This window comes from Paramormyrops kingsleyae, chromosome 11 (genome assembly GCF_048594095.1).
Source record: "Paramormyrops kingsleyae isolate MSU_618 chromosome 11, PKINGS_0.4, whole genome shotgun sequence".
Taxonomy (NCBI): Eukaryota; Metazoa; Chordata; class Actinopteri; order Osteoglossiformes; family Mormyridae; genus Paramormyrops; species Paramormyrops kingsleyae.
Window position 1 is genome coordinate 24,152,789 of NC_132807.1, and position 24,877 is coordinate 24,177,665.

Here is a 24,877-nt window from a genome sequence, read left to right on the forward strand (position 1 = left end):
GTAACGGTATGTGATGTAGTTGAATAACTACATAAATATGCATCTGAGGAACATACACATAGGAAAATTGACATCAAACATGTTTTACATACCGTTGCTTGCTGCTTCTTATCATTCTCAGTGAATTCATCCAGCATCTTTTTCAATGCCAGCTGGACAGACTTCATCTCATCTCTACACAGAAACCCACATGCATCCAGTTCAGTTACACACATGTAGAAAACTGACGGATGGATGTACTGTGTACATTAAACGGTCTATGATTACAAAAATGAAAACTCCTCATCGAGACAATCGTTTCTTATCACTGCTGTTTTACAAGAATGTATTTAAAAAGCTAAATGGAGAAATCTGAAACATATAGGAGACAAGTGGATTAGAAAACATCAAACAAGTTTCACATAATTAAAACATTCAGATAAAAGCAACAGGACCATCATGTTAGATGCAAACAGATCTCTTGGTGACGTGTTTGACATTATAAAATGGTCAGTTCTCTACTACATAGCTACTATAAAAGTTTGCAAAATATGAACAAAACTCATCAACAAATCATTTTTCACAAAAATGTCGGACATGGAGTACTTGCATTTTGTTTTTAGTATAAGAAAGACAAAATAACCCATTGAAAAGTACAGAATTTAATGTGAATTACAATGTTCACATATGGAACAAAATATATGAATTTTCTAGTCTTGTTACAATACTAGTAAGATAATGAATTATATGGACGTCCTGAAACAGTATAAGTGAACATAAAGCTGGTATAAATCTGCTGCATTATTAGCTAATGTAGTTCAGTCTAAATCGTAATGAAATGTGACAGGGCATGTTGAAGCAGCAGTGCTTATGTGTTAGCCAATCAGAAGGCAGTGCATCAGTGATGTGTGAGCTGTTTAAAGGAGTCACAACCCAGCTTCTATATTCCAAGTTGTTTGTTTGTTAGTTTTTTGATTCATTAAATAAACTGCTGTATTCTGTCTTTGTGTACGTACTGTACATGTCTGACATGCGGATTCTTGCGCCTTGTTTCTTGTGTTACACCACTATGCAGATCAAATACTTGTCATTTCACTAAATGTAGCCTTTGAATACATTTTCTCTTAATATTTGTCTTTGTATTTTATTATTCACATGAAGCGATTCACATGCCACTTTCTAAAAATATTCCTCTTCCTGATAAATTAAGAAGTCCACCCGTATTTAAGTAATTATACTCTAATTTCTTATAATGGCAGGGTCTTTTTAACTGATTAGATAGTCATACTCCATTTATTTGCATAATCTGAGGAAAGGTCATGGAGCGTTTGCTTTCCTGAGTTGCTTCCTGCTGCATAATGGACTGCAGAGTTTGGCAGAGCTCAAAGGAAATATTAAATAAGTACAGCGCCCTGGACAGGTCTGCCCCATATAGGTCAACTCAGGATGACAGCATGATAGCTAATTAACACCAGAGTATTTCAAAGGCGTGCTGCTATGTAGCCTGAGCGAGGCAGGGATATAGGTTATGGCTATATGTTTACAGTCAGGGGGTCAATCGGAGACTGCGATGGCCTCACAGTCGATCAGCATGTAGTACAGAAGCAGCTACAGCAATCAACAGATCCCAGAAATCTCCTGTTTGTTAGAGGAGCAGCGGTCGCTGCTCTGCCTTATAAGTCGGATGGCCCTTCCTTTGGCTGCAATGACTAAATAATTTTTGGTAGAAAAATAAAATACTTTTATCGTGCTGACGTGTGTTACCATGTGTGGTGATAAAATCCCTCACTCACAAGTCATTGTAGAGGTTTCTTCTACACTTTGACCAGGAAACAGTGTGGTGAATAAAAATGGCTTACCTCTGCTTCTGGCTGCGTTCCAGGATTTTCAGAAGGACTTTCTTCGGTACTGTCTCAGCGTTTTTCAAATTCTAGAGCATCAAAGTAGATTTGTTTATTCCTGAATGTAAAGCCTTAAACTTCATCAACATGCAAAATCATCTTCATCAGGATTGAAGGAATGCAGGGCGAAAGGAAACTAAGATTTGGAGTAAAAGTTCAGTAATTCACCCTAAAATACTGGCTATGTAATTGTGAACTACACTTCTGTGAAGGTCTTCCTGACAAAAGCTGAAAATGCACAGTGGAAGCTTGGTAGTCTTCCATCGCACCTCTCCATGGACACAGGATAAATAATGACAATAGTGACAGTCAGTGAACTAGCTCTAAATCTGAAGGCAGAAGTGACAGGTGATGACCTTGCCGAGTGCCACCAAGGCCCTCCTCATGCACCCTACTAATACCAAACAGCCATCTTAAAAAGGACTTTATTGATGGTTTATTTCAGTTGTTGTGTCTCCTCAGCCGTAGTACATTCTGTTCTATGTAATTTCTCTTGTTTTGAACCATTACCTGATGTCTTGGTCTGAAACACTTTATAGGTTGTTCACTTTACCAATGTTTTCTATGCTGCAGTTTAAAACGATTACATCATGCTTGAACCTTGCTCTATTATTCTAAATACAGATTTACCTAGTTAAGAAATTGTACTTGGAAAGCTAAACCAGAAGATTGTGGGTTCATTGTAAGAACTGCAACCTGAATGGTTTCTCCTATGAAGCAAAGGTGTGAGAGAGGAATTCAAGGTATTACATGAATCTGTTTCTAACCAAATTGCAAACTATGTATTGCATTATATATATCCCTTAAACACAGAATTTATACTTTACCGTCCTGATTTCTGTTCCCATTAGTAATGAAATTCTGTGGAGGGTATAGTGTACAGTACTTCTATCTACAATACTATGTACATGTACGCTTGTAATTTCTTTTTTTGCTCATTTGTTTTACAGACAGCACTGATTTGTATTTTTTTACATTGAAGTAGATCACCTACCATTTTATTAATTTCCTATGAATCCTTAATGCAATGAAACATATTCATAGAAACCACCAGTCTAAGACAAAGGACAAATCACATATTTGTGGATATATTTACTATAACATATGTGTGTGTTTTTTGTGTGTCTTTACTACGGATTTCTTTCAACTTTGTCTGTAAAGTGGTCATGTAATTGTCGGTGAGAAATGGTGGATCTTGACCTGAAGGTATTGTTCTATGCCATCTGATGCTGATTTGGTCTTCTGGCGCAAAGCATCACTCCTCTCTTTGAACAAGTTCTTCAGGTTCTGCTCAAGGTCCACATACCTCTGTCTGACATAAGAGGGAAAACAACCACCATATAAAATGCAGACTTTGGATATGAGACAGCAAGGGTGAGGTATGTTTGGTATTCAGACCTGGATGCTATAACTGCTGAAGTATTATATAGAATAAGGCTTCATATTTGGTAATCACACATTTCTTCATTTTACTCTAGTTGTTAGTCAAAGGTGTATCTGCTTTAGTTCTCTCATTCCACTCATGCTGTACATGCTAACAACCTAAACCTCTGGCCAGAAGATGGAGGGATTAATGCTTGGAAAGATTAATGGACTTCCACAGCAGAGGGTACAAGAATTAGCAAGAGGTTTGAAATAGAGGTAGAATGGCATCTGGTAGTCCTGACTCCCATGGACTGCTAATTAGCCTCCTGTTTTCAGTCATCTGTCATTGGGACTGCCAGGAGGGCGCTCAGACGCGACTAGTCACTTGTGACATTGACCAAAGGACTTCCTCAACATCAGTCTAACATCAGAATAGCTGTTCAGAGAACCTTTAATCTGCCGCAAAATACTGAATCCTGTACAAAATATAGCTGGCAAGTATTTTTATTTTACACAACAGTGATAAATGGAATTGATGATTGATACCCCTTAACATCAAAGTTTGCTTCAATTTCTTTTAATATCGGTGAGAGAAAACAAATCCATAGTCAGACCACAATTACAGGGCTAGGGGAAACAGACCAAGTTATTGCAGGCATAGTGCATAAAGGGCAGAGGGAAGCAGCACTGGCCCTGGTCAGCTGCACCAGAGTCCTCTCCTCTTCCTTAGAGCATTTCTTTTATGTCACTAAAAGTCTGTACCATAGACTTTTGCAATAATCAGTACCTGGCCTGGATTCCAGCTTACTGCGTTTAATGACAGAATGATTGGTGGCTTCCTCTTAGGTTCAGACCGCCATTAAGTGGTAGTCATGTACTTGGCAATATGTGGCAGTTTATCTGTGTCCAGCATGACACCTTTGCAGCCTTGCTCATCCCAAAGGAGCCCAGCCACTGTCTCTTCGGTTCTTAATATATATATTTTTTTTACATTCAGGTGGAAGATACCACTGAAGCTTGGGAGTTTAACCATTATTATTTATATCTCTTGACTGAATAGAGAAAAGGTCGCATATACAGCTATCGATTAGGCTTATTAAAGGCCACTTGCACCTGAAAGAGTAAAGAAACATCTCGACTAAGTTTTGACGTAATAACTTGCCGTAGTGGCTGATTGGGCAGTGCTACTGACTCACAGCTCCAGGATTTCGGGGTGTGACAGCAGCCTCTGGTCTATTTGTGCGGATTTTCCTCCTCCATGCAGTAATTATGCTAACTGGCATTTCTACATTTTCCATAGTGTAGGATTGTATGTGTATGTGTGTCCTTTGAAGGACTGGCATCCCATTCTGGACGTACCTTGTGCCCTATGCCGCTACCGGGGCCAAGATAATAAGGTTAGGAGTTTGATGGCGATGCAAACTACAAATGAAATGCTAATTATATTGTGTTTAATTCTTCATGTATGGAAAGATAATTTTAAGTCCTGTTAGATGTCCTGCATCTGTTGGTCTATCAATGACCGAGAAAGAATGTATCTCTTACAGCCATCTAAGTAGAAGGTTGTCCAAAGAAGGTAACATGTATGGAAGTTGCATGTCTATGGGATATACCTCAACCATGGACCACTAACCCAGATAAAACGGAGGACCTAATCCTTCCAAGCATACTAAAAGCTTTGGTTCCTATTAGTGTATGTATGCCGTGGCATAAAAGGCCATTTCAGCTGAATTCCATAAGACAATGAGCCATTTACTGAGGAAAGAAAGACCTACTCACTCTCTGCCCAGCCCCTCTGCTGCATGTCATCACAAGTACATCTGCCCCTATACTAACAATATCATTGATGAGCTTTTCTTGACCTTTATTGTAGATAGGTGTGACATTTATGTTTTGCATTGCTTTTCTAATGACATTTCTGCTTTAATTTGCTTAGAATCACATCTGCTGCTGTTTTAATTGCTTTTTGCATATTGCCTATATCCAACACTCTGTACTTAGTAGTGAGTAAGCAATTTAGTGGTGGTAGGATAGATATTAGCAATAGCAGAACAGTCATCTTACGGCACTCAAGTATGGATTCATGATTCATCTAATACACTTGGCTGTAGAATTTGGGTTCTGGATGTAACTGTGTTTTAATATTTAGGATATTTATTAAATGTTTCGTGATTTGTAATTTTTACCCTTTTGTATGTCTCATGCTCTACTTCTCATTGAATATATAATCATTTCATTCACATTGTGAGGTTCAACAGTTTTTACAGTTTTCCACATTGGCCGCATGTTTATCAGTGAATATTAGATAAAATTTTACCGAGAATCTTAATCTGCTGTTATTTTCAGTGGGACATTTGTTATACGTATAATTTTATTCAAATTGTAATTCTAATTCATAAATGTAGTAGAAGGCGGAATATTGAAGACCTCATACATAATATTTGATTGGAAATTTTATAACCGCTATGCTTTGGATTAAACATTTGTCACGTTTGCTGACATACATGAGATATGCTTTAATAAATGAGGGACACATATCAACTCATAGCAGACGATTATTTATCAGTCTGTCCATGACTGATGATCAGGAATATCAAAAACATGATAACTCCCATCCTTGGGTCTCATGTGTGTGCAATGAAAATCATCTCATTTTAGCTTTATGGCTATTGTTTGTAATACACAATAGACAGAAATACATTTCACTTTGCAAGAAAAAACACATTATGGCATGTATGTAATCATATAGACACAAAGAAATTATAATACACAGGAAATTGTTTATTAATGTTTCTGATCAGATTACGCCAGTTAGATCTTAATTTAATGATATCATGCTACTACCAGAAAATGTATTTTTGTCAGGTTTTCCTGTGGGATTTCTCAAATTTAACCATAAATTCTGATTGTAATTGTGATTGGGTTTGCATCAGACACAGGAATATCATGGAATCAGAGAAATATTTCTTTTTTATTTTAGCAAACAATCTTCTTCCAACTCAAAATCATTTTATCAGGTTTTATGCAGGGTCACTTCTTTTCCATATGGGCGAAAGTCAATAATGTAGCAGCAGACAGGGGCAATTTTAGGGTGAGGGGGGTATAAGAGGGGTCGTAATTCATACAGCCTTATTATTAGCCAATAATATGTTTTGAATCAGTGAGTGACAGGGGAGGGACCCTCTGGAAGCCAATCAGCTTTCAGCTAGGGCCAGTGCCCCTGTGACCCCGCCCCTGTATATAATCCTAGGACCACAAATGAGGATGTCATTAAAAGAAGCTTGGCTGTGTGGGCTGTGTGTGCTGTGTGATGGGGGGGGGGGGTCATGATGAGCATGTTTTAAGTACATTTTGCAACCCTTTAATACAGAAATTGTTCAAATTGTTTCAGTATCGTGGTGTCAAGTGGTTCTTTTCACCTTCCTGACCCTAGAATTTCCTTTGATCTGCCATCTGTTCATAAAGCACCTGCTGTTTCACCTTTTACATGTATCTCTGCCTTCTGGATGACATCAGGCTCTGCTATGCTACAGCCATATTCTGTACTGGAAGCTTCAGCCTACACAGGAGCCAGGGGTCAGTGCACTGATGCATGCTGAGCCTGATGCTGGGGCCTGCAGGGCTGTATAATCGGTGTCATTGTTAACAAATGAGAAGATGTTTCCCCAAGCACTAGGACATAAAAAATGCTCTGCGGACAATCTGGACTGTCTCGCTTGAAAACCACGTATGTAGGGGGTTTATACATATAAATAATCAATGAAAACAAAATAAGGTATAAGAAAACCCATGCAAAGCCCTCCAGGGAAGGATGGTTACCCCCCCCCCCCCTCACCCCCCAGCAAAGACCTTATTCCATTTACTGCCAAATATATGAACATCATCCAATTCTAGTCTGAATGGCAAGACTTCAGTATTTGTTGTATTCATATTAAATAAATAGTTAATGACTAGCGTAGCTATTTGATTTACGAATTAGATTTGGTGCAGTGTTACGTGCGTTAAATCCTGCAGGCACTCAACTTGTCATTTTCACAAACTGAATTGTTAGATTACGTGGAGCGGGAGATCGCAAAGATCTGACCTCTGTTAGAGGGTCTAATAATTAAAATGTCCTCCTTCTGCGGTTTCAGGTATGGGGTGACTGGGAGAACTTTTGAAAATATTTTTTAAGCTTATAGTCTCATTGCAAAACAGCTCTCAACCTAAGCTTACATTTTACATATACTGTATATTTAGGATTTAAAAATAATGACGCAAATAGCTCTTTACAAGTGTCACTCACATGGGAAAAAAATATTATGTTCTGTGTTATTTTTCAGTACTTTGCAGCAGGGTATTTAAATTTGATTTGTGGCTTTCTGAAGTACTTTGTGGTAGTGTTTGGAAGGTTTAGAGCAGTAGGGCTCAAACAAATAAAAGGACCGTTATTCAAAATATCAAACATAAAAGGGTGACCCAAGCCCTTTAAGGAAGGCAGAGTAAATATTGTGACAAGAACCTGAAAACATTCTTCTTGAATTCACCCAATTGACCCTGTAAACGAGTCCAAATTGATGGACTTAATTAATTGATACTTATGGGTACAAGACTTATAATCAGTTGGCATGGCAAAGTAAATTAATCAATAATATCTGTTTTATTTTAGACTTGAACCCTCCAAGTGCCTCAGACATCATGAATATCATCAGCTAATAAATCTAATAATATGTGAGGAAAGTGACAATTTTTGACATGACAGGTGCTGGTATGATAACAGCTGATTATGACACTCATTTAGAGGTCTGACAGTAGCCTCACTGGAGATGTTTTTGATATGTGTCACATCTGATGTGTTACGAAAGGCATCAGCAGCATTAGCATAGAGCACAGAGCTGTTATTAAATGACTTCTATGACATTCTAAGGGGAGAAAGAAAAAACTCAAATAACTGACTTTAATACAGATATTCATAACAAGAACAGGTCAGACTGTGAGGTCATGAAACTCAGAGAAGCTCAGACATTTATCTGAGACATATTTATATCTCTATATATGTATGTATGTTTTCTGTAAAATGAATGCTTGTGACACAGCTTCATTGACAGGGTGACCTCTGGCGACCTCTTGACACACACTTCTGTGATACAGTACCATCAAATGAGATGTGGAATGTGGATGAATGTTCATTTCAGCAGCTCTCCTCACTGGAAAGATTATACGCATCTGCAAATAGATAAGATTCCCGCCGCTACAAGGGAAAGTGTCAGTCTGGAAGTTGACATGCACCTCTGGTGTACGAACATGGATAAGTGCCTTCTTTCATGAGACATGACTGTCGGATTATATCAAAAAGATTTTAGATAATGTGACACTTATTCAGAATCTACTCCATTAATAAAGATAATAGTATAAATATTGTTTAATTATTAATTAGTGGCTATGTCTACTATAATCATTTATAGCTGAGTGATGACTCTAATATTAAATATGATTAATGAAAATGTAATGCATTTTACATTACTTCTCCTTGTGAGAAAAAAACTTTTAATCAGTTGTCATACATATTTATATTCCTGGCAATAGTAATCCCATGTGACAGGAAAAAGTTGATGAAGCAAATTATACAGTCATCCTCTGGACATCTTGTGGCATTCAAAATCATTCTCTCATGCAAGCCATTTATGTTCATTTCAAAACAAATTAAAAGGCAGACTGATGTAAAAGTGGATTGGTTATTTAATTTTAAGTTAAAATTGATGTTCATTATAAAAATGTGCAGTACAATCTGCAGAGAATTGTCATTTACTATATGAATGCTACATATCTGCATACTGTGTTGCATTTAAACATATTAAGTTAGTATTTTCTTAAGGTTACCTTGAAGCTCGTACTTTCTGGATCAGTAGAATAGCTGATTGTAATTCATAGCATAAGTCTCTTGGGGGGGGGTTTCCCATGGGCAGCTACAGCCTGGCATAAGTGTTTGATTTCAGTACCTCCTCTGTATGGAAGTGCTGGAACTGAGAGATTCCCACATTGAATTGCATTGTCAGACACCCCCCCATCATTTCTAAAACATTATGTAAAATAGTCTCTTATCCTTCTCCCTCTTCTGTGATCCAGATCCAAAACTGGGGAAATCAGTCTGATCCAAAAATTATCCTGCAATTCCTGTTTCTCTTCCTTGCTTATTAAACCATCTGAAATGCCATACCATGACATCATATTGGGTGATTCCACATGTAAACAATGTGTTAGAGTCAGAAATGGTTTTTCACTGCACAATGAACCTGATCCTTTCATGTCCACTAATGTTAAATAGTAAACTGTCATATGAGGGCGGAGCCTTCTGCGCTGTGCCCTGTGCCTCAGACAGACCCCTGGTTTACTGTGACCCTACATTAGAGGATGGATGGATGGAGGAATGGATGCTGGTCTCTCTCATTATTATTAGAATAATATTATAAAATGCATTTTCATATGTCCTGTGTGATGTATTACGTCCAAATTTTTCATATATCAATTTTTCTTCTACACCGCACCGTAGTTATACCTCAGTTTACATTTCTAATTGCTTGTTATGTGTGAATGCAGTATTGGGAGTGCTGCAAAAAATTTCAGGGTACTCTGTACAATGACAACAAAGGAATCTAATCTAATCCAATCTAATCTAATCTAATCATTGCAGGCGTGAAATTCATGAAAACTGAAAGATCGAAGCTGAAATTTAAAAAAAAACTTTAAATTATAGATACCTACATCTTACTGTAATTTGGTATATTTTAAACCACATAATAACAAACAAAAACAATAAAATAAGGACATTCCAGGTAAATTAAGAAAGAATCACATTGTGTTAGTTTTACTTGTGCAATAAGAAGCACACAGAAGTACTAGGGTGTCTGCAATGACTCTTTTAACGTTTTTGAAGCGTAGTTGTGGACAGCAAGGGAATGCTAAGATCCTATAAGACATAATAAATCGCTGTGCTATCCGTGGAAAACAAATGTGTCTTTGAATGTTAATATTGAGACTATGAGAAGCAATCTGGGCTATCATCGCATAGAAGGATGGGGAGACTGTACTTAGTGATGCCATTAAGTGAAGGCAGCATCTATTCAAATGGCCACTGCATCTCCAGTCAGCTAAATTCAGTGAGATTCATTCGTTGTATTTCCAATAATTATGCAACGACCAAAAGGGGGAAAAAATGGTCCTTAAAAAGTTATCTGACAGGATCAAGTACAAGAGGAGTAGCTGGGCTTTTTGTGACAGACAGTAATTATGCAACTGCAGAACAGATTTGGGAGGAAGGAGCTTGTGGTTAATGTTGACAGGACAAAGTAATTAAACCTGAGTCCAATGACTTTGCTGACATTATGGCGCTGGGGCGGCTGTATGATTAATGTAAAATTCAGCAGCCTGTAGTCTATGTACAACAAATGGTGAAATGAATGGTGCCAAAACAGCAACTGGTCTTCTATATTGAGAATATGACACTTAATCTGAAAGCACCTCTAGCACAGTAGCGCTGTGAGTAGGGGTGCTGAGGGTGCTTAAGTACCCCCTCTTGTCTGTTTCGTCGAAGAAAAACATATAGCGTTATGTTAATCTCACAACGCCTCAGAGGCAACTTCATGATTACGAACAAAGACTGTGGTTGATATCGTTGTTGCCTGTTGATAGCTACCCATGACACAAGCTTAGGTATAGTCTAGTCTGTTGGTCATTCTGACGTTCAGCACATCAAATCGTCTTACCATATATGAGGGCTTTGGCTGAAACCATGCAGGAAGATATAACAGGAAGTAAACGTAGGGATAGTCTCTTGATTCACAGTGCAAAAAACAAACTTTTTTTCACAAGTAATAGAACTGCTCTGCTTTGTTAGTTCAGCACCATGGTCAGTAAAGCAGTCTAGTACCTCCCAGAATAACTAACAGCTAGGCTAACCATGCTAATATGCTCCAAGGCAATGTTGTCAACTTTGCCCAGCTGGCTGGAGTGAGATTTTAAATTCGATCAAAAGTCTGCACACACATGCACACACATTTATATGTATGTAACTGTTTTATTACCTTGTAAATAGTCTGCAGGGTTTGCAAACTACTCAGATGCTTTTGATACAGCTAATTTTAAGTTTAGAATTGAATAATATAGATTTGCCATATGATTTCTTGTGTGAGCGTGAGAGTCTGACAGCGTGAGTGCATGAGGGTTGGCATCCCAGGTCAAAGGTCTTGGACATTCGCAGACCCGCAATGAGTTACCTATAGTGGTAGGTGTTCTGCAATGGCATAACCACATTGGTGTGGGATGGGCATTTAATAAAAAAAAAATAAAATCAGAGATGTGCCAGTTCTAATTTAATATAGTCGGAAAGCTGACTAAGATACCCACAAACAATATAACAATATACCTTGGAGCTCATTGTGCACATGCTAACTAACATTAATCATATCCCTAAACCTAATCATATCCCTAACCCTAACCCTAATCCTAACCCGAATTGCAACCCTAATAGAAGTGGTAACCTTGGCTGTAACCCAGGCAACCCTAACCCTAACGCACAGGGACCTATAACTAAATTGATTGTTGAAAGCAGACCTTACTTGATATAAAGTGCTGCTCTTCCCAGTCAACTAAATATACAAAACTCTACATCCAGCCTCATCCAGTACAGGGATGGGGCTGTCTTTTCACAGTATATATACAATACAAGGATACATGTTTAGTATAGGTTGGAAGAATAGGTTGTGTGTGTGTTTATAAGTGTCTGTGCAATAATGCTATGTAAGGTACCAAACTTCTTCAGTGAAATACATAAGGGCAAATTGTAATCTTCTATGGACGAAACGATCAGCTATCCATTCAGTGATGCACTTGCTTTTAGTGTTTTCATACTAAGACACATAGATGTTGGTATGTTTTTATTCTTAATCTGTGGTTTGAATAAGTCCAATAAATCCCTCGTTATTTGAAATTACATGGTGATACTATGCATTGATGTATATAAGTATATTTATGCATTACTGTACAATTATTGACTGCTTACAACCCATCTATAATGGAAAAAACTGCAAAATCATAGAATTATATCCTGCAGTAGGTTGTATAAATGCAATATAAAGTCAGCAGTTATCTTGGTACATGCTGATGCCATATAAATGCATTATAAATGCAGTGATTAAGCTGACCCATTTTAATTCATGATAAATTTAGTCATAGGTTTGGCAGAACCTGGTGCAGAACCTATGATTAATAATCTCTCCTCCAGCACTATATGTGCAATGCATTTGCTGTTCAGAGGTCCCTTACAATTCAGTATGAGCCATTACATTAGAAAACATGTTCTTCTGGATGCCCAGGCTGAAATGAATGAATGTGAGATATTTCTTATAGCACAGAGATTCACCCACTTGAATCCTGCATTCCCGGTATACTTCCCTTCAAACACCATCCTTCTTTGTTAATGCCATCTTAACTGGGGGTGGGGGGGTGGAATGAAAGAAAGACAGAAAGGTCCAACCAAAAAAGGTAAATCTAGGACCAAGCATAAAATAATTTTTCATGTCCAGACTCGCTATCTGCCTCAAGAATGAACTTTTGTTTTTACCAAAAAGTGGAAAATGGCACCAAATCTTTTTGATGTCAAAATGCTTTTAAGGAGGGATTGTACAGAAGAATTTTTTCGAACTCTTGCTGTCCTGTAACATTTGCTGAAACTCAAGGTAAAAAGAACAATGCATGGAGATTTCTGCACCTGGAACTGCAAGATTTTGCTGTTGATGAATGGTCCAATAACCTATTACCTATATTTCAAGACTTATATGACAACAGTCTAGGCAGGTGTGCATTTTGGGGTTCATTTAATTTTATTTATGACCACATATTATATGCAGAGTTTCCTCTTACAATTGCAGACGTAATTAAAGTAAGAAAGAAACATAATGTTCAGGAAGCATGTTTATTTATGCATTTATGCATTTGGAAAAAAAATATCTACATTTGGTGTTTTGGAGATTTTTGTGCATCGGTCAAGTCCTTCAGCTTCCATCCATCCATTTAACATACCCGCTTGTCCTCTGCATGGTTGTGGGAGTCCGAAGTCTATCCTGGAAGCTATGGATACAATACAGGGAATAACCCAGGACGGGGTGCCAAGGTACTGCAGACGACTCACACTATTCACACTTCTTTCCTTTTCATATTTGTGCTAGAGGTCCATGTTTCCAGTCAGCGGGGTCTACAATCCATCTTCTAACCACTCCTAGTCATGTTGAGGGGGGGGGGGGGGGTGACAAGGCATAAGGCTGAGGTACAACTTGGACTGGAAAGCCAGTCCATCACATGGGACACACACACACGGGCAATTTAGAGAAGCCAGTTAGCCTAACGGCTTGTCATTGGACTGCGAGAGGCAACCAGAGATCCCCGAGGAATTCACCATGCCACGGGGGGGCGTGAGGTAATACTGCTCCCCACTTACCCACCCCGCCAGCCCAGTCGCATAATATACCCTTCTAGAATCATTTTATGAATCATAACTTCATTTTCGCTTCAGTTCGTTTGTCTGTAAATGCGGCTTTTCTTTGAGGTTTACTAGTATTTGTTCCTGCTTAATCAATAAGTCTGCCTAGCCGTAAGCCTTTCATCACAATCAAAACTACACAAAGGAGTGATATTATGATTACATAATTGCCTGCTGACTTGGAAATTAATTAATTGGATGCTAATTTCCTGCAAAGGGAGTAGAATCTCTATTTACAGTGCACTCAGTGATGCCTGTCTCATTTTAGTAAATTTCCTTTCCAGAATAGAATAAATACAATATTTTTTCCTTGTGTTTATCCTTATCTAATACTCATTGTTTCTGTCACTACATGCTAACAGATTTTTCTCTAATTCATAGAACTCCATCACCGATGGAGCTCTGAGATATAGCTCTTTAAATTACTTCACAACACCAACAACAGAGTCTTTCATTTAAGCAGTTGAACACTGAAGAACTCAGCATCAGCACAGACCACTACATCCTGCATTATAGCTTGCAAAAACGTTACCTTGGCGAACACGTCCATAAAGTGACAGTGTGGGGGTGTGGACGTTTTTCATTTCATTTGCTGCTGAAAGGGCAGCTCTCTTTTTATGGCCCTCTTCCCGTTCCTGAGGGAAAGATCACTGGTATCTCCTTTCTCTGCCTGGCCCCAAGTGCTTCTGTCTGCCAGTTTGCCCTCAATAAAGTTATAAACACCAAACAAATATGTGTTGTTGTGGTATAAATGGCAATGAAACCCATTGGGCAACAATAAATAAAAGTGATTTCCTTCCGCCTTTAATTCCAGCCATAACTGATTTTTTGTGGCATCTGTGAGAACCCCATTTTATGTTGGTAATAATAAGCAATGGCATCTCCCTGCCTCTGTTCCCATAACCTGCTCATAAACCTGTATTGTGTATTAAAAAACACATTCAAGTTTGATGGCTGTTAAAAGGACCCCAAAATCCTGGAAGATCTTTTGCCTCCTCTTCCATGCAGAAGTTCACCGTGGAGAGACTGAAATACTGAAAAATATTACGCAAACCTGTACACTGCATAGGTAGCAGAACCGTGTCTACCTCCCATACGTAAGAGAAACCTGACACGTTTGTTTACATTAGGAGATACAATGACCAGTGGAGAAGCTAAGTCCATAGTGACATGGGACGAGGAATATCATTTTACAAATTTAACTTCCTCATAGATTCCATCCCCAAGTCACGTCCAAATTCCTGTATGGTGAAATGTTCCCAAAATAATAGTAGCAAAAAAAATGTGTGAATATTTTTCAAATAAAAGAGAAAGAGGAACAAAACCAAGGATCCATTTTTTACTCTGCTCAAGCTGCAGGATACAAAGACATACCTCTCAGGTCTGTACTTTTACATTTCTTTAATCAAACAGTACAATTCACCTCTTGAACTAAACGATATCTTATTACATTCACTTCCAATTCTGACAGAAGCTTACAATTTTCCTTGCAAGCAGCTGTCTGCCATGTCACATTCAATTCTGTGGAAAGTTCTGAAAGTGGAGCTGAGATCCATGACCTCAGTATTTGTTCTGACAGTGTTGTACCTGACTGTCTCTGAGTAACGCTGATAAGCTTACACTTTGTAGAGCTAGTATGTAATTTAAAACAGCTCAATCCAGATAAATTGTATAATGACACGTTTTAAAACAGACACTCTACAAAAAATTCTAAATTACTTTCAATGAAACCAAGAGGCTGAGCTAAAAATACTGATTATACTTCCCTCGCACATATGCAAATGTGTAAGAGGTCACTAGGACAATCATTAGCTTCCATCAAATACAAAAGTATGATTGACATTTTAAATGAGACTGCCTAAGTCTCCTGAAACATCTGGGACTTCCCCAGATGCCCAGAAATGAGAAAAGTCCTCCAGGGAATTCTGCTCAGGGACATCAGTGGTCCATCTTACGGAGGACATGATATGTCACGCATATAAAGCAAATGTTTCAGAGAAAATAAATTGCCATTGTGAAGATCTTGAGAGTTAATGCCCCCATGTCTTACAACTCACATCTCCACAGATTTGGAGCTGCGCAAACGCTCCTTGAAACTTCTAAATACATCTCCTTGAAAACAATACCAGGAAGTTCTGCTAAACTGCATATGAACATGATGGACAAAGGAGAATTTTCTCAGAGATAGCTTTCCTTTGTCCATTTTTGCACACTCCAGAAGCAGATTGTTATATAAAAAGAGGAACTAAATTTCCAATAATATTTCATTCATCTAATGATTCTAATCAGAAGCTAGAACTATTTGCTATCACTGCAAATGATTATGAAATAATTATAAATACTGTAAATATCAATTATCTTGAAAATATACTAATGTCAAACCATCAAAGCCTGCATGTCAGTGTTTATTCTTTTTGTTGCTAACGCTTGGCATATAAAGAAAAAAACTGCCTAGAAATTATAATACATTCATGCATGATAATTAGTGAAGAGCAGCATGTTCAGTTCAGACAGAAAAATCAGCTATCGCCGACCATCTATTGCATGTTTTTCGAAGTCCTCTTAAAGTGTTTTGTATTTTATTTTCTACACATCCATTTTCCATAATCTCAGGACAGGGGAAGCCCTGGCGAGAATGCTAGTCCATCAAAGGGTAGCCTGATACACACACATAAGCATATACTGCATAGACAGGAAAGACAGCATTACACCTAAACTGCATGTACAGTACTGTGCTAAAGTCTCAGGCAGTCAAAAAAAATGTTTAAAGTTATTTACACCACAGCTTTGTTAAATACTATTATTTTCTTATTGTGTTTTTTTAGAGACGTCACACAGGAGTTGATTACAGGTAGTTCCAGCAGCCTAAGAACAGTTCTATATTAATGCATTTTAATGTTTTATTAAACATGTTAACATAAAAATGATTATTTTTGTATGTCCACATACCTCAAAGTGGTTTTCCCCTTACATATCGCTGTATTTTGGATTTGCTCCAAAAAAAACAACACAATTTAGCATTAGAACATGTGCGAATTAAGAGTAACACAATAAAAGCTAACAGAAAGTTCTTCTGTTCTCCAAAGAGTTATTGAAATCTTCTTGGATGGCTAGATGAACACCACTTCACTTCCCAAACCTCTCCTCAGGGGCACCCCAACCATTCCATGTATTCTTTAAATTTTGCCACGAGTTTACTATGATTAGTCAACTAAGTCAACAATGTATTGATTGGTCATACGAGGTGTGCTAGTGTGCGCAAATAATACAGGGGTACACTGAATGCAAATTCTAATGTGACTTTAGCAGAGGTTTTCAAATGGTTAAGCTAACACATTTTGACAGGTATAACTTCACAGATTTACGCCAATATGACTTTGACTGCCTAAGGCTTTTGCAGAGCACTGTATATTGGAAGAATCTGGAGCCCCTGGGGAAATGTATGTGAGCATGGGGAGACCAAGTAAACACACACACACACACACACACACACACGGGTCATACCCACAGCCCTGGAGGTGCTAATGCTTTCGGCTCTACCTGCTGAGCCAAAGTGCTGCCCTCATTTTTTACTGAATGAGATACAACAGCAAGGTCTTGTAGCCTCCAAAGCTATAACAGAATGCTGAATAGGGAGATGGGGAAAGGATGGATGAATCTGAGCTCAATGACCGAAGATTACAGAATGCTGATAAGAGCAGAGACAATAAATGGTGAATTTTGAAGAGTACGAAAAGTACTTTAGAATGGTCATCTCAAGTGAGAAATGTGCTGCAGAGCTGGGAGATGAAAAATCTTGCGGCGTGATAAACAGAGCTGGAAATTTGTGTTGTAAAGTGCGACGGAGAGTGGAAAAGTTTGCGGTGGATATGAAAGTTCTGTGCAATGTGATGAAATGTTAGTCGGGAAGGAGAGAAGGATGTGTGAGAGATTGTACGATTTTTCTCTGCTGTTACATTTAGCAAGATGCTCTTGTCCAAAGCAATGTACAAGTGAGGCAAATACTTACAAACATATATACCATCAAGGAGTCAACTACATTTATAAATCTACAGTATTTAGCAGGCACTTTTATCCAAAGCAGGGTCAAACAGTCATTAGAGCAATTAGGATTTAGAGCGTTGCTCAACAGTGACATCACACTGTCAAGCCTAGGATTCAAACCAACAACTCTTAGAGTCACAGACCTCAGCTAGACTGAGGTTCTAATGAATGTCCAGATCCAAGTGTAATCAGAACTGGAGCAAAACTTATGTAACATCTCCAAACCAAGCAAGAACCTAGTAAGACTACTATGCAAAACAGCAGAATGTGCAACATTAAGGCCACCACCAAACCTCATAGTTTTGAACTGTGAGACAAAATCGTAGTACCCAGGGGAGATCTCACACACTCTAGGATGAGATAAAGTCCATTTTCTGAAAACACAGAAGGAATAAGGTGAGAAGAGCTCACAATCGGGCCATTCTCACTGCGTACCAGAGTAGCTGACTGCAGTGCTAATTGCCCATCAGCACTCAGTGGCAGTTCAGATCACACTCTACTGAAGCCTGAACCGCTGATCAGCATGGGAATGAGAGCTAAGCATCTTCAGAGGAGCTGTCACTCTTCAGCTGCATTACCCCTTATAAGCAGCATATATAATCCTCATTCCAGAATGCAGCAGCAGCAGGCACAGCAAGCTTATAAACCATTCTGTCATAGGAGTGCATCCTACGCTAGTTTGGGGAGTGTCTTAGCCTTCAGGAATCTATCCCTGGGGCTGGTCCGCAGCCACAATTCCACTCTGTTTCTCCCCTGCATGGTCATGCACATTTATTTCAGTTTACAGAATGTCAGAAGTCACCCTGTTAGTTGCCATACTGCGATTAAATTTAAAGGTACGCTGCCAGAATTGTACCTCGTACCTATATGTGATGTTCTATACAAGTGCTCCCTGACACAACTGGTGAACATCCCTCTGAAGAACATGGCACTCACTTCAGCAGCACAGGCTGACTTGTGCAAAATGTTCCCAGACTTTACGTTTGAAAGACCCTGAAGCACAGGCTCACTGCACTGCAGAAACCCCAATCTGTCTTATGTGGGGAGAAAAAAAAACCTATAAAGCAATAAATAAATAATAATTTGGTGGGGACAAGATTGGGAGCAAGAAGTTTATTTCTGGAATCATCCACAAACAGGCGAAGGATTGAAAACTAGGCAGCAGCAGAGGAAAGTAAATAAAACCAAACTGGGATCCGTTCCATAATCCAGACTTTGAATTCTCCACATTTGCATAATTAGAATTAGAAATAGAATTTATTTTCTAAGTACATTTTCATACATTCTTTAATGGGAGTCTGCTTGACATTATGTGGTCCAAATAAACACGCAACAAAATGTAATTTAACTTTCATGTAACATAAATTCAATAAAAAAAGTACAAGACTCGGTTTCATTATATTGTTGGGTGGGTTTTCTCTAATACTGTATACTTGAAGAAACAGAATTTTCCATAATAAGCTACACTGAAACAAACTTAGATGGGCAATAAAACTGAGTTACATTCCTGGATGAATGGACTGAGAGCTTTTTACAAAAAGAAAAAGCCTGAACCACAGGCTACACTCAGGGTGCGGGAAGAATCAGGTACCAATTCCCTCATTACGGGCAAGTTTTTATCTCCAGACAGGCTAGGATGGGGCTGTAATATACCCACCACTTAGATCAGCAAAGACGGAGTCTGGCAACAGAACAAGCCATTTCATCTAAATGTCATCAGTGGCTTGCCAGTGTCTAGACAAGTATCCAGATTCAGTCATACAGGACAGGTAGTGGGCCAGTTACGACGCTGGGTGAATGAATATGATGTTGTGGCCATTTTATTCAATTACTTTCCCTGAGAATATACGGTTAAAACTAAAACAAAGCTCAAAATTTACACCTGCAAAGCTGCTAATGGCAGCCAAAGAGTCCTCTGCTTTAGGTTACACATCCACACAGTCATTCAGAAGTTCTTCCAAAGGGCATGAGCCATCAGAATTTAACATATCAAACCTTTAGACTCTCCCTCCGAGCCTCTCCCACTGCTTACCTCTGCATTCTTCCGACAATGCAATCTCTGCCCCAGTGCTGCAGGAGAAACACTATTTCTGGCCCTTTAATTATTTCCATCTTGATCATTACAATTAAACAAAATCATTAAAGCACCTCTGCAATACGCTGTTCCACAAGGTTTCCCAGGTATTAAGTAATACTCTTGGGTTATTTAATATTTTGTGCAATATACTCTATGGTAAACATCTCTGTCCTGAAGCCCAGAGACGGCCCGCAGTGCTTCTCATCTGTGGCGATGCCTGTGAAACTGTCAGTTCTTTGCGGGATTAATTGTAGTCTGGTAAAAAAAAAAGACCAAATCATGAAATTCTATATTGTGACCAGAGTTTTGAAATCATAAGCAGAGGTGGATAGTTCAGGTCCAGAAAGTACAAATCCAGACCACGATTTCATTTCAACCAACCAGCTGAGTACTCTGTGAATGTGACTCTTTATACTGAACTGGTTGGTTGATACAAAATCGTGGTCTGGATTTGTACTTCCTGAACCTGTAATTCCCACCTCTGATCATAAGGAACACAAATGGTGGAACACAGATAAACCCGTTTGCATAATAGATCTAACTCAGACTAGGCATGTTGTTTATAGCAATGCAAAGCTGTTTTCCCTTGGATTGTAACATCACAGGTCTGAATAACTTTCACCGTGGACATCCATCATCATCAAGACACCTTACATACTTGCAACTGGCTGAGAGACTGACAGTTTAGACCAGGGGTGGCCAATCTTATCCGCAAAGGGCCGGTGTGTATGCAGGTTTTTGGGATAACCTGTAGGTCAGCTGTTCAAACCCAGGTGTAAGGACTCTTCAGCCAATCAGTGCTCTAATTAGTAATCTAATTAGGGAGTTGCAGCGAAAACCCGCATACACACCGGCCCTTTGCGGATAAGATTGTCCACCCCTGGTTTAGACAGAATTCTCACACCAGAAATCAGGGACAAGCACAAAAACAAACATTTGGCTTTGTCCTAGCCAGAGAGTCCTAACATTTTCGGCGAGCACAGCATCATGAACTAATAAATGTGAGCATATACACAGCTATTATGCGGCTAAAGGATTCTGCCGGATGTGAAACTTTATAGACTAGCCAGTGAACAACATCACATTTCTGAGATGTCAACTCAGGTGAAATATCAGTTCAACTAAAACATTTAGGTACAAGGACAGAGGACAGTTTTTTGTAGAAAGAAACAATCAGGACTATCACTTTAATGTAAAAAAAAAAACACTTATCTAATGGTAATGATGCTAATAATTGCCACCAATGCTGTAGATGCTGAAATCATCACCCTGCTACTAAGATCGGTTACTTTCAAATCACATGCTGACTAAGCACTGCATTTATCACCCGGGTGCAGAAATTGTGCTGTTCTGCAAGCTTGGGTGCAGCTTTCTCAGTGGGACTCTGTTTATTTGTGAAAAGAATCGATTTTACTCTGTGACATAACCATGGAGGGGAGGCGTGGTGGTGCAGTGGTTGGCACCTCTGTGACCTGCATGCGAGTCTCCACCATGGCTCCATGTGTGCAGACTTTGCATGTTCTCCCTGCGTCATTGTGGGGTTTCCTCCAGGTATTCTGGTTCGCACCCACAGTCCAAAAACAAGCTGAGGTTAATTGGCGTTACCAGTTTGCCCGTGTGTGTGAGTGTGCCCTGCAATGGTTTGGTGCCCCATCCTGGGTTGTTCCCTGTCTTGCGCCCATAGACACCAGACACCCTGTGACCCAATATAGGATAAGTGGTTACTGAACTTGGGAGACTGTTTATTTTAAAGCAGTTCTTTAGTGTATCAGAGTTTCCTGATTTAGTTCTGTATGGAGAGTACCCCTGCAGTCAAGCATTCACTCAGGATGTATATTCAGCATTGAGCCCTTTCTTTTTGTAAACAGACAAATTTGAATGGCTATACGTAATGTACTTATCCAGAACATGACTGAATGGTTTCAGACCTATCATATTCCAGTTTCATTACTAGGCTGACAAAGCAGGTGACTCAGCACCTTCAGCTGATGTAGTTCTTGACCTGGGCTGCAGTAAATTTGAAGGTAAAGTGGCGCTTCTCACTTTCCGCCCAAGGCCCTCACTCACGTGAATGGGGTAATAAGTTGTACGAGTGACGAACTAAGTATATGATGTTAGCACTGTGAATATTAAATCATGAAACCAGTTATCACCAGATTTTCCGCAACTTTGGACTTCTGCATCTTCATATAACTAATTTTTGTTTCCTCCTAACATTTTAACTTTTAGTAAAACATTTGGGGGAAATATGTTCTCTGATCCATCCATCCATATTATAGCCACTCATTTAGAGATTAAACATGTCAAAATAATAAACTTAATTACTAAACTGTGAGTTTATGGAAGCATGAGAAAGGTTTGACAGGTAGCAAGAGCTATCAAGAACAGAAGCCTGCTTCATTATTGCCACTCACACAAAACAATTGCATCAGAAAAAAATGTTGACTTTTTCAGATTTATGCAACTATATGCATTTCAGTGGCACACACAAAATATTCTGACGATAAGGTCTATGACAAGTTATCTTGACGCTAAAGCCATGACAATGGCTTGAAGTAAAAATAACTGAACTGCAATAAAACCTATCTCTGTGAAATGTTTATTTCTAAACATTTATTCCTGTAGGAAAAGAAAATGGGCATTTTGGATTCATTTGTGTTTTCATTTACACCGCATACCAGATGTCTTTGCAATTAGAAAAAAATTATAAAACCATCCATGTATTTATTCATGCATTTATAAACACTTATCCTGGTCAGGGTGAAGGGGAATTAATATGAGTAAAATTGAGATATATATGCTGAATATTTTTATAATAGAGAGGTTTTCCTTTTGTTATGAAGGGCTACCTGCCTAGTGGAGCACCATTCATGTCCTTCATGGTGTAGGCATGATTTCAACATTGACAGGGACCAAATCAGCCACAGCCCCATAAACACACACGGCACAGTTTTCTTAGGGACATGTCCCTACCACCCATATCCAAATCTAAAACCTTGCATGTCACAGAGACATACAAAACATTCAGCTTGGTACACAGACACGCAAAGATGCACATAAGGCTAGGAACTCAAATGCTGTTTCATTTGTCTTTTAGCAGTAAAAATGTAATACAATGGCTGCACTTGCTAGTCATTAGATTGCACTTGCTAGCCATTAACATCATACATTTAATATATTATTCTCTAGTATATTTTCACTTATATAAGCTACAAACCTAAACAACACAGTTTTAACAAATATGAGTCAGATTACCCATGTTTTACTAATTCACCCTTCCCTAGTAATTAGATATTGAAACATTTTATAAAAATATATAGTGATACAACTTTATTGTAACTTTTAGATGAAAATACATTTGAGATATTCCAGCTAAAACACTGTATGATGATTATGGTTAGTTATTGTATATGTAATATTTTGGATGAGAAAGTCACATCTTTGTTGCCTGTTACTAGCTTGTTAGCATTTAGCAGTATGGAACTATATCAGTTATACCTTCTGCTTTCTGCTATCACAAAACTCTGGCAAACTAACGAGAAGTAGGATCCACTACCCGTGAAGGTTTCCCTGTTGCTCAGGACAACATGGACATCTTTCATTCATAGTTCAAAGAATTATATCAACACAGTCAAACTTCCACACATGGACTCCTTTCTACCAAGCAGTTCTCTCCCTTTAATGTCCTGGTGATCTCTCCTGAAAGCTATATGCTGCTGCTTTCACTCATTAGCCATCCAGTTGGCCTCTCCATAGTATCTGTTTGCTGTTGATGTCTCCCATTTGTGCTACAGATCTAATCTATTAGCCATGTGCTGCTGCTGCTCTGTCCCATTAGGTATGTGCTGCTGTTCTCTTTCTTTAGCCATATGCTGGTGCTCTCTCCCATATGACATATGCTGTTGCTCTCTCCCATTATCCATGTGCTGGTGCTCTCTCCCATATGACATATGCTGCTGCTCTCTCCCATTATCCATGTGCTGCTGCTCTCTCCCATATGACATATGCTGCTGCTCTCTCCCATTATCCATGTGCTGCTGCTCTCTCCCATTAGACATGTACTGCTGCTCTCCCATTAGACTGCTGCTCTCTCCCATTAAGCCATGTGCTACTCTCTCCAATAAGCCATGTGCTGCTGTTCTCTCCCATCAGACATTTGCTACTGCTCTCTCCTGCTGTTGTCTTATCTATAAGACCTCACTAAAATGTCACTCTCTTGTATCCTTTATGCTCTGACGTGTTTATCTTGTCTGGGTGCTTCTCATTTATCTGAAACACATTCTTCTGATCTACAGCACAAGTTTGCAAATGAAATTTTGTAAAGCAAAGAAAAATCAACTGAAGCACATGTACTGCACTACTGCAATAAAAGCAAAAATCAACAAAAGTTATATTTTTGTAATATTCAGTTCTGTCAGCTTGTATCTAAGCTCATAGAATTAAAAGTTCATTTCACATAACTAGCCTGAGCATGACAAGAAAAAAGTCTTTGCAACAAACTACAAAGCAAATTAGATAGATGCTACCTCCCCCCTCCATCCTCCTTCTGAGCAACAAAACTATAATTAAAAGCTTACTGAATTCATTCCTTACCTGGTGTTGCGGCTCAGAGCCGGAAGGAGGAACAGCAGGCAAATTGTTGAGATGAATTTCATTGCTTTGTCTTACTCTCTCTTCCGCCCCTTGTCTTGCTCCCATCTCTCTTGCTCCCTTCCTCTCTTCCTCCCTTGCACTCTCCCCCCTCTCTCTCTCTCTCCCTCTCTCTCTCTCGCTCACTCACTCACACAGCGTGCAGATGCAGCACTCTGGCAGGGTAATAAAAAAAAGAGGTACTCCTTTCATTGTTAAATGAAGTGGGGGGAGACAGGCAAAAAAAAAAATGTCGAAGAACAGCAGGAAGATAAAGGAGGCTAAGATACAGAATATGATGCCATTAGTAAATTCAGCTCATTCACGGTTCATTTGTCCCTGGTTGCGTGCCCCCCCCCCCCCATCCAT

At 38.9% G+C, this 24,877-nt stretch overlaps 1 protein-coding gene across 1 annotated transcript in view; it reads right to left on the reverse strand.

Moving 5' to 3' along the window:
* Positions 1-24,611, reverse strand: part of LOC111858229 (leucine zipper protein 2-like) — a 42,965-nt gene extending 18,354 nt beyond the window's left edge. The window contains exons 1-4 of the mRNA XM_023839811.2: positions 24,473-24,611; positions 3,081-3,192; positions 1,839-1,909; positions 93-174 (exon numbers count right to left, since the gene is read on the reverse strand). Coding sequence (XP_023695579.2) covers positions 93-174; positions 1,839-1,909; positions 3,081-3,192; positions 24,473-24,534 — 327 coding nt within the window. The 5' untranslated portion in view covers positions 24,535-24,611. The remainder of the gene's footprint in view (positions 1-92; positions 175-1,838; positions 1,910-3,080; positions 3,193-24,472) is intronic.
* Between the last annotated feature and the right edge of the window lie 266 nt (positions 24,612-24,877).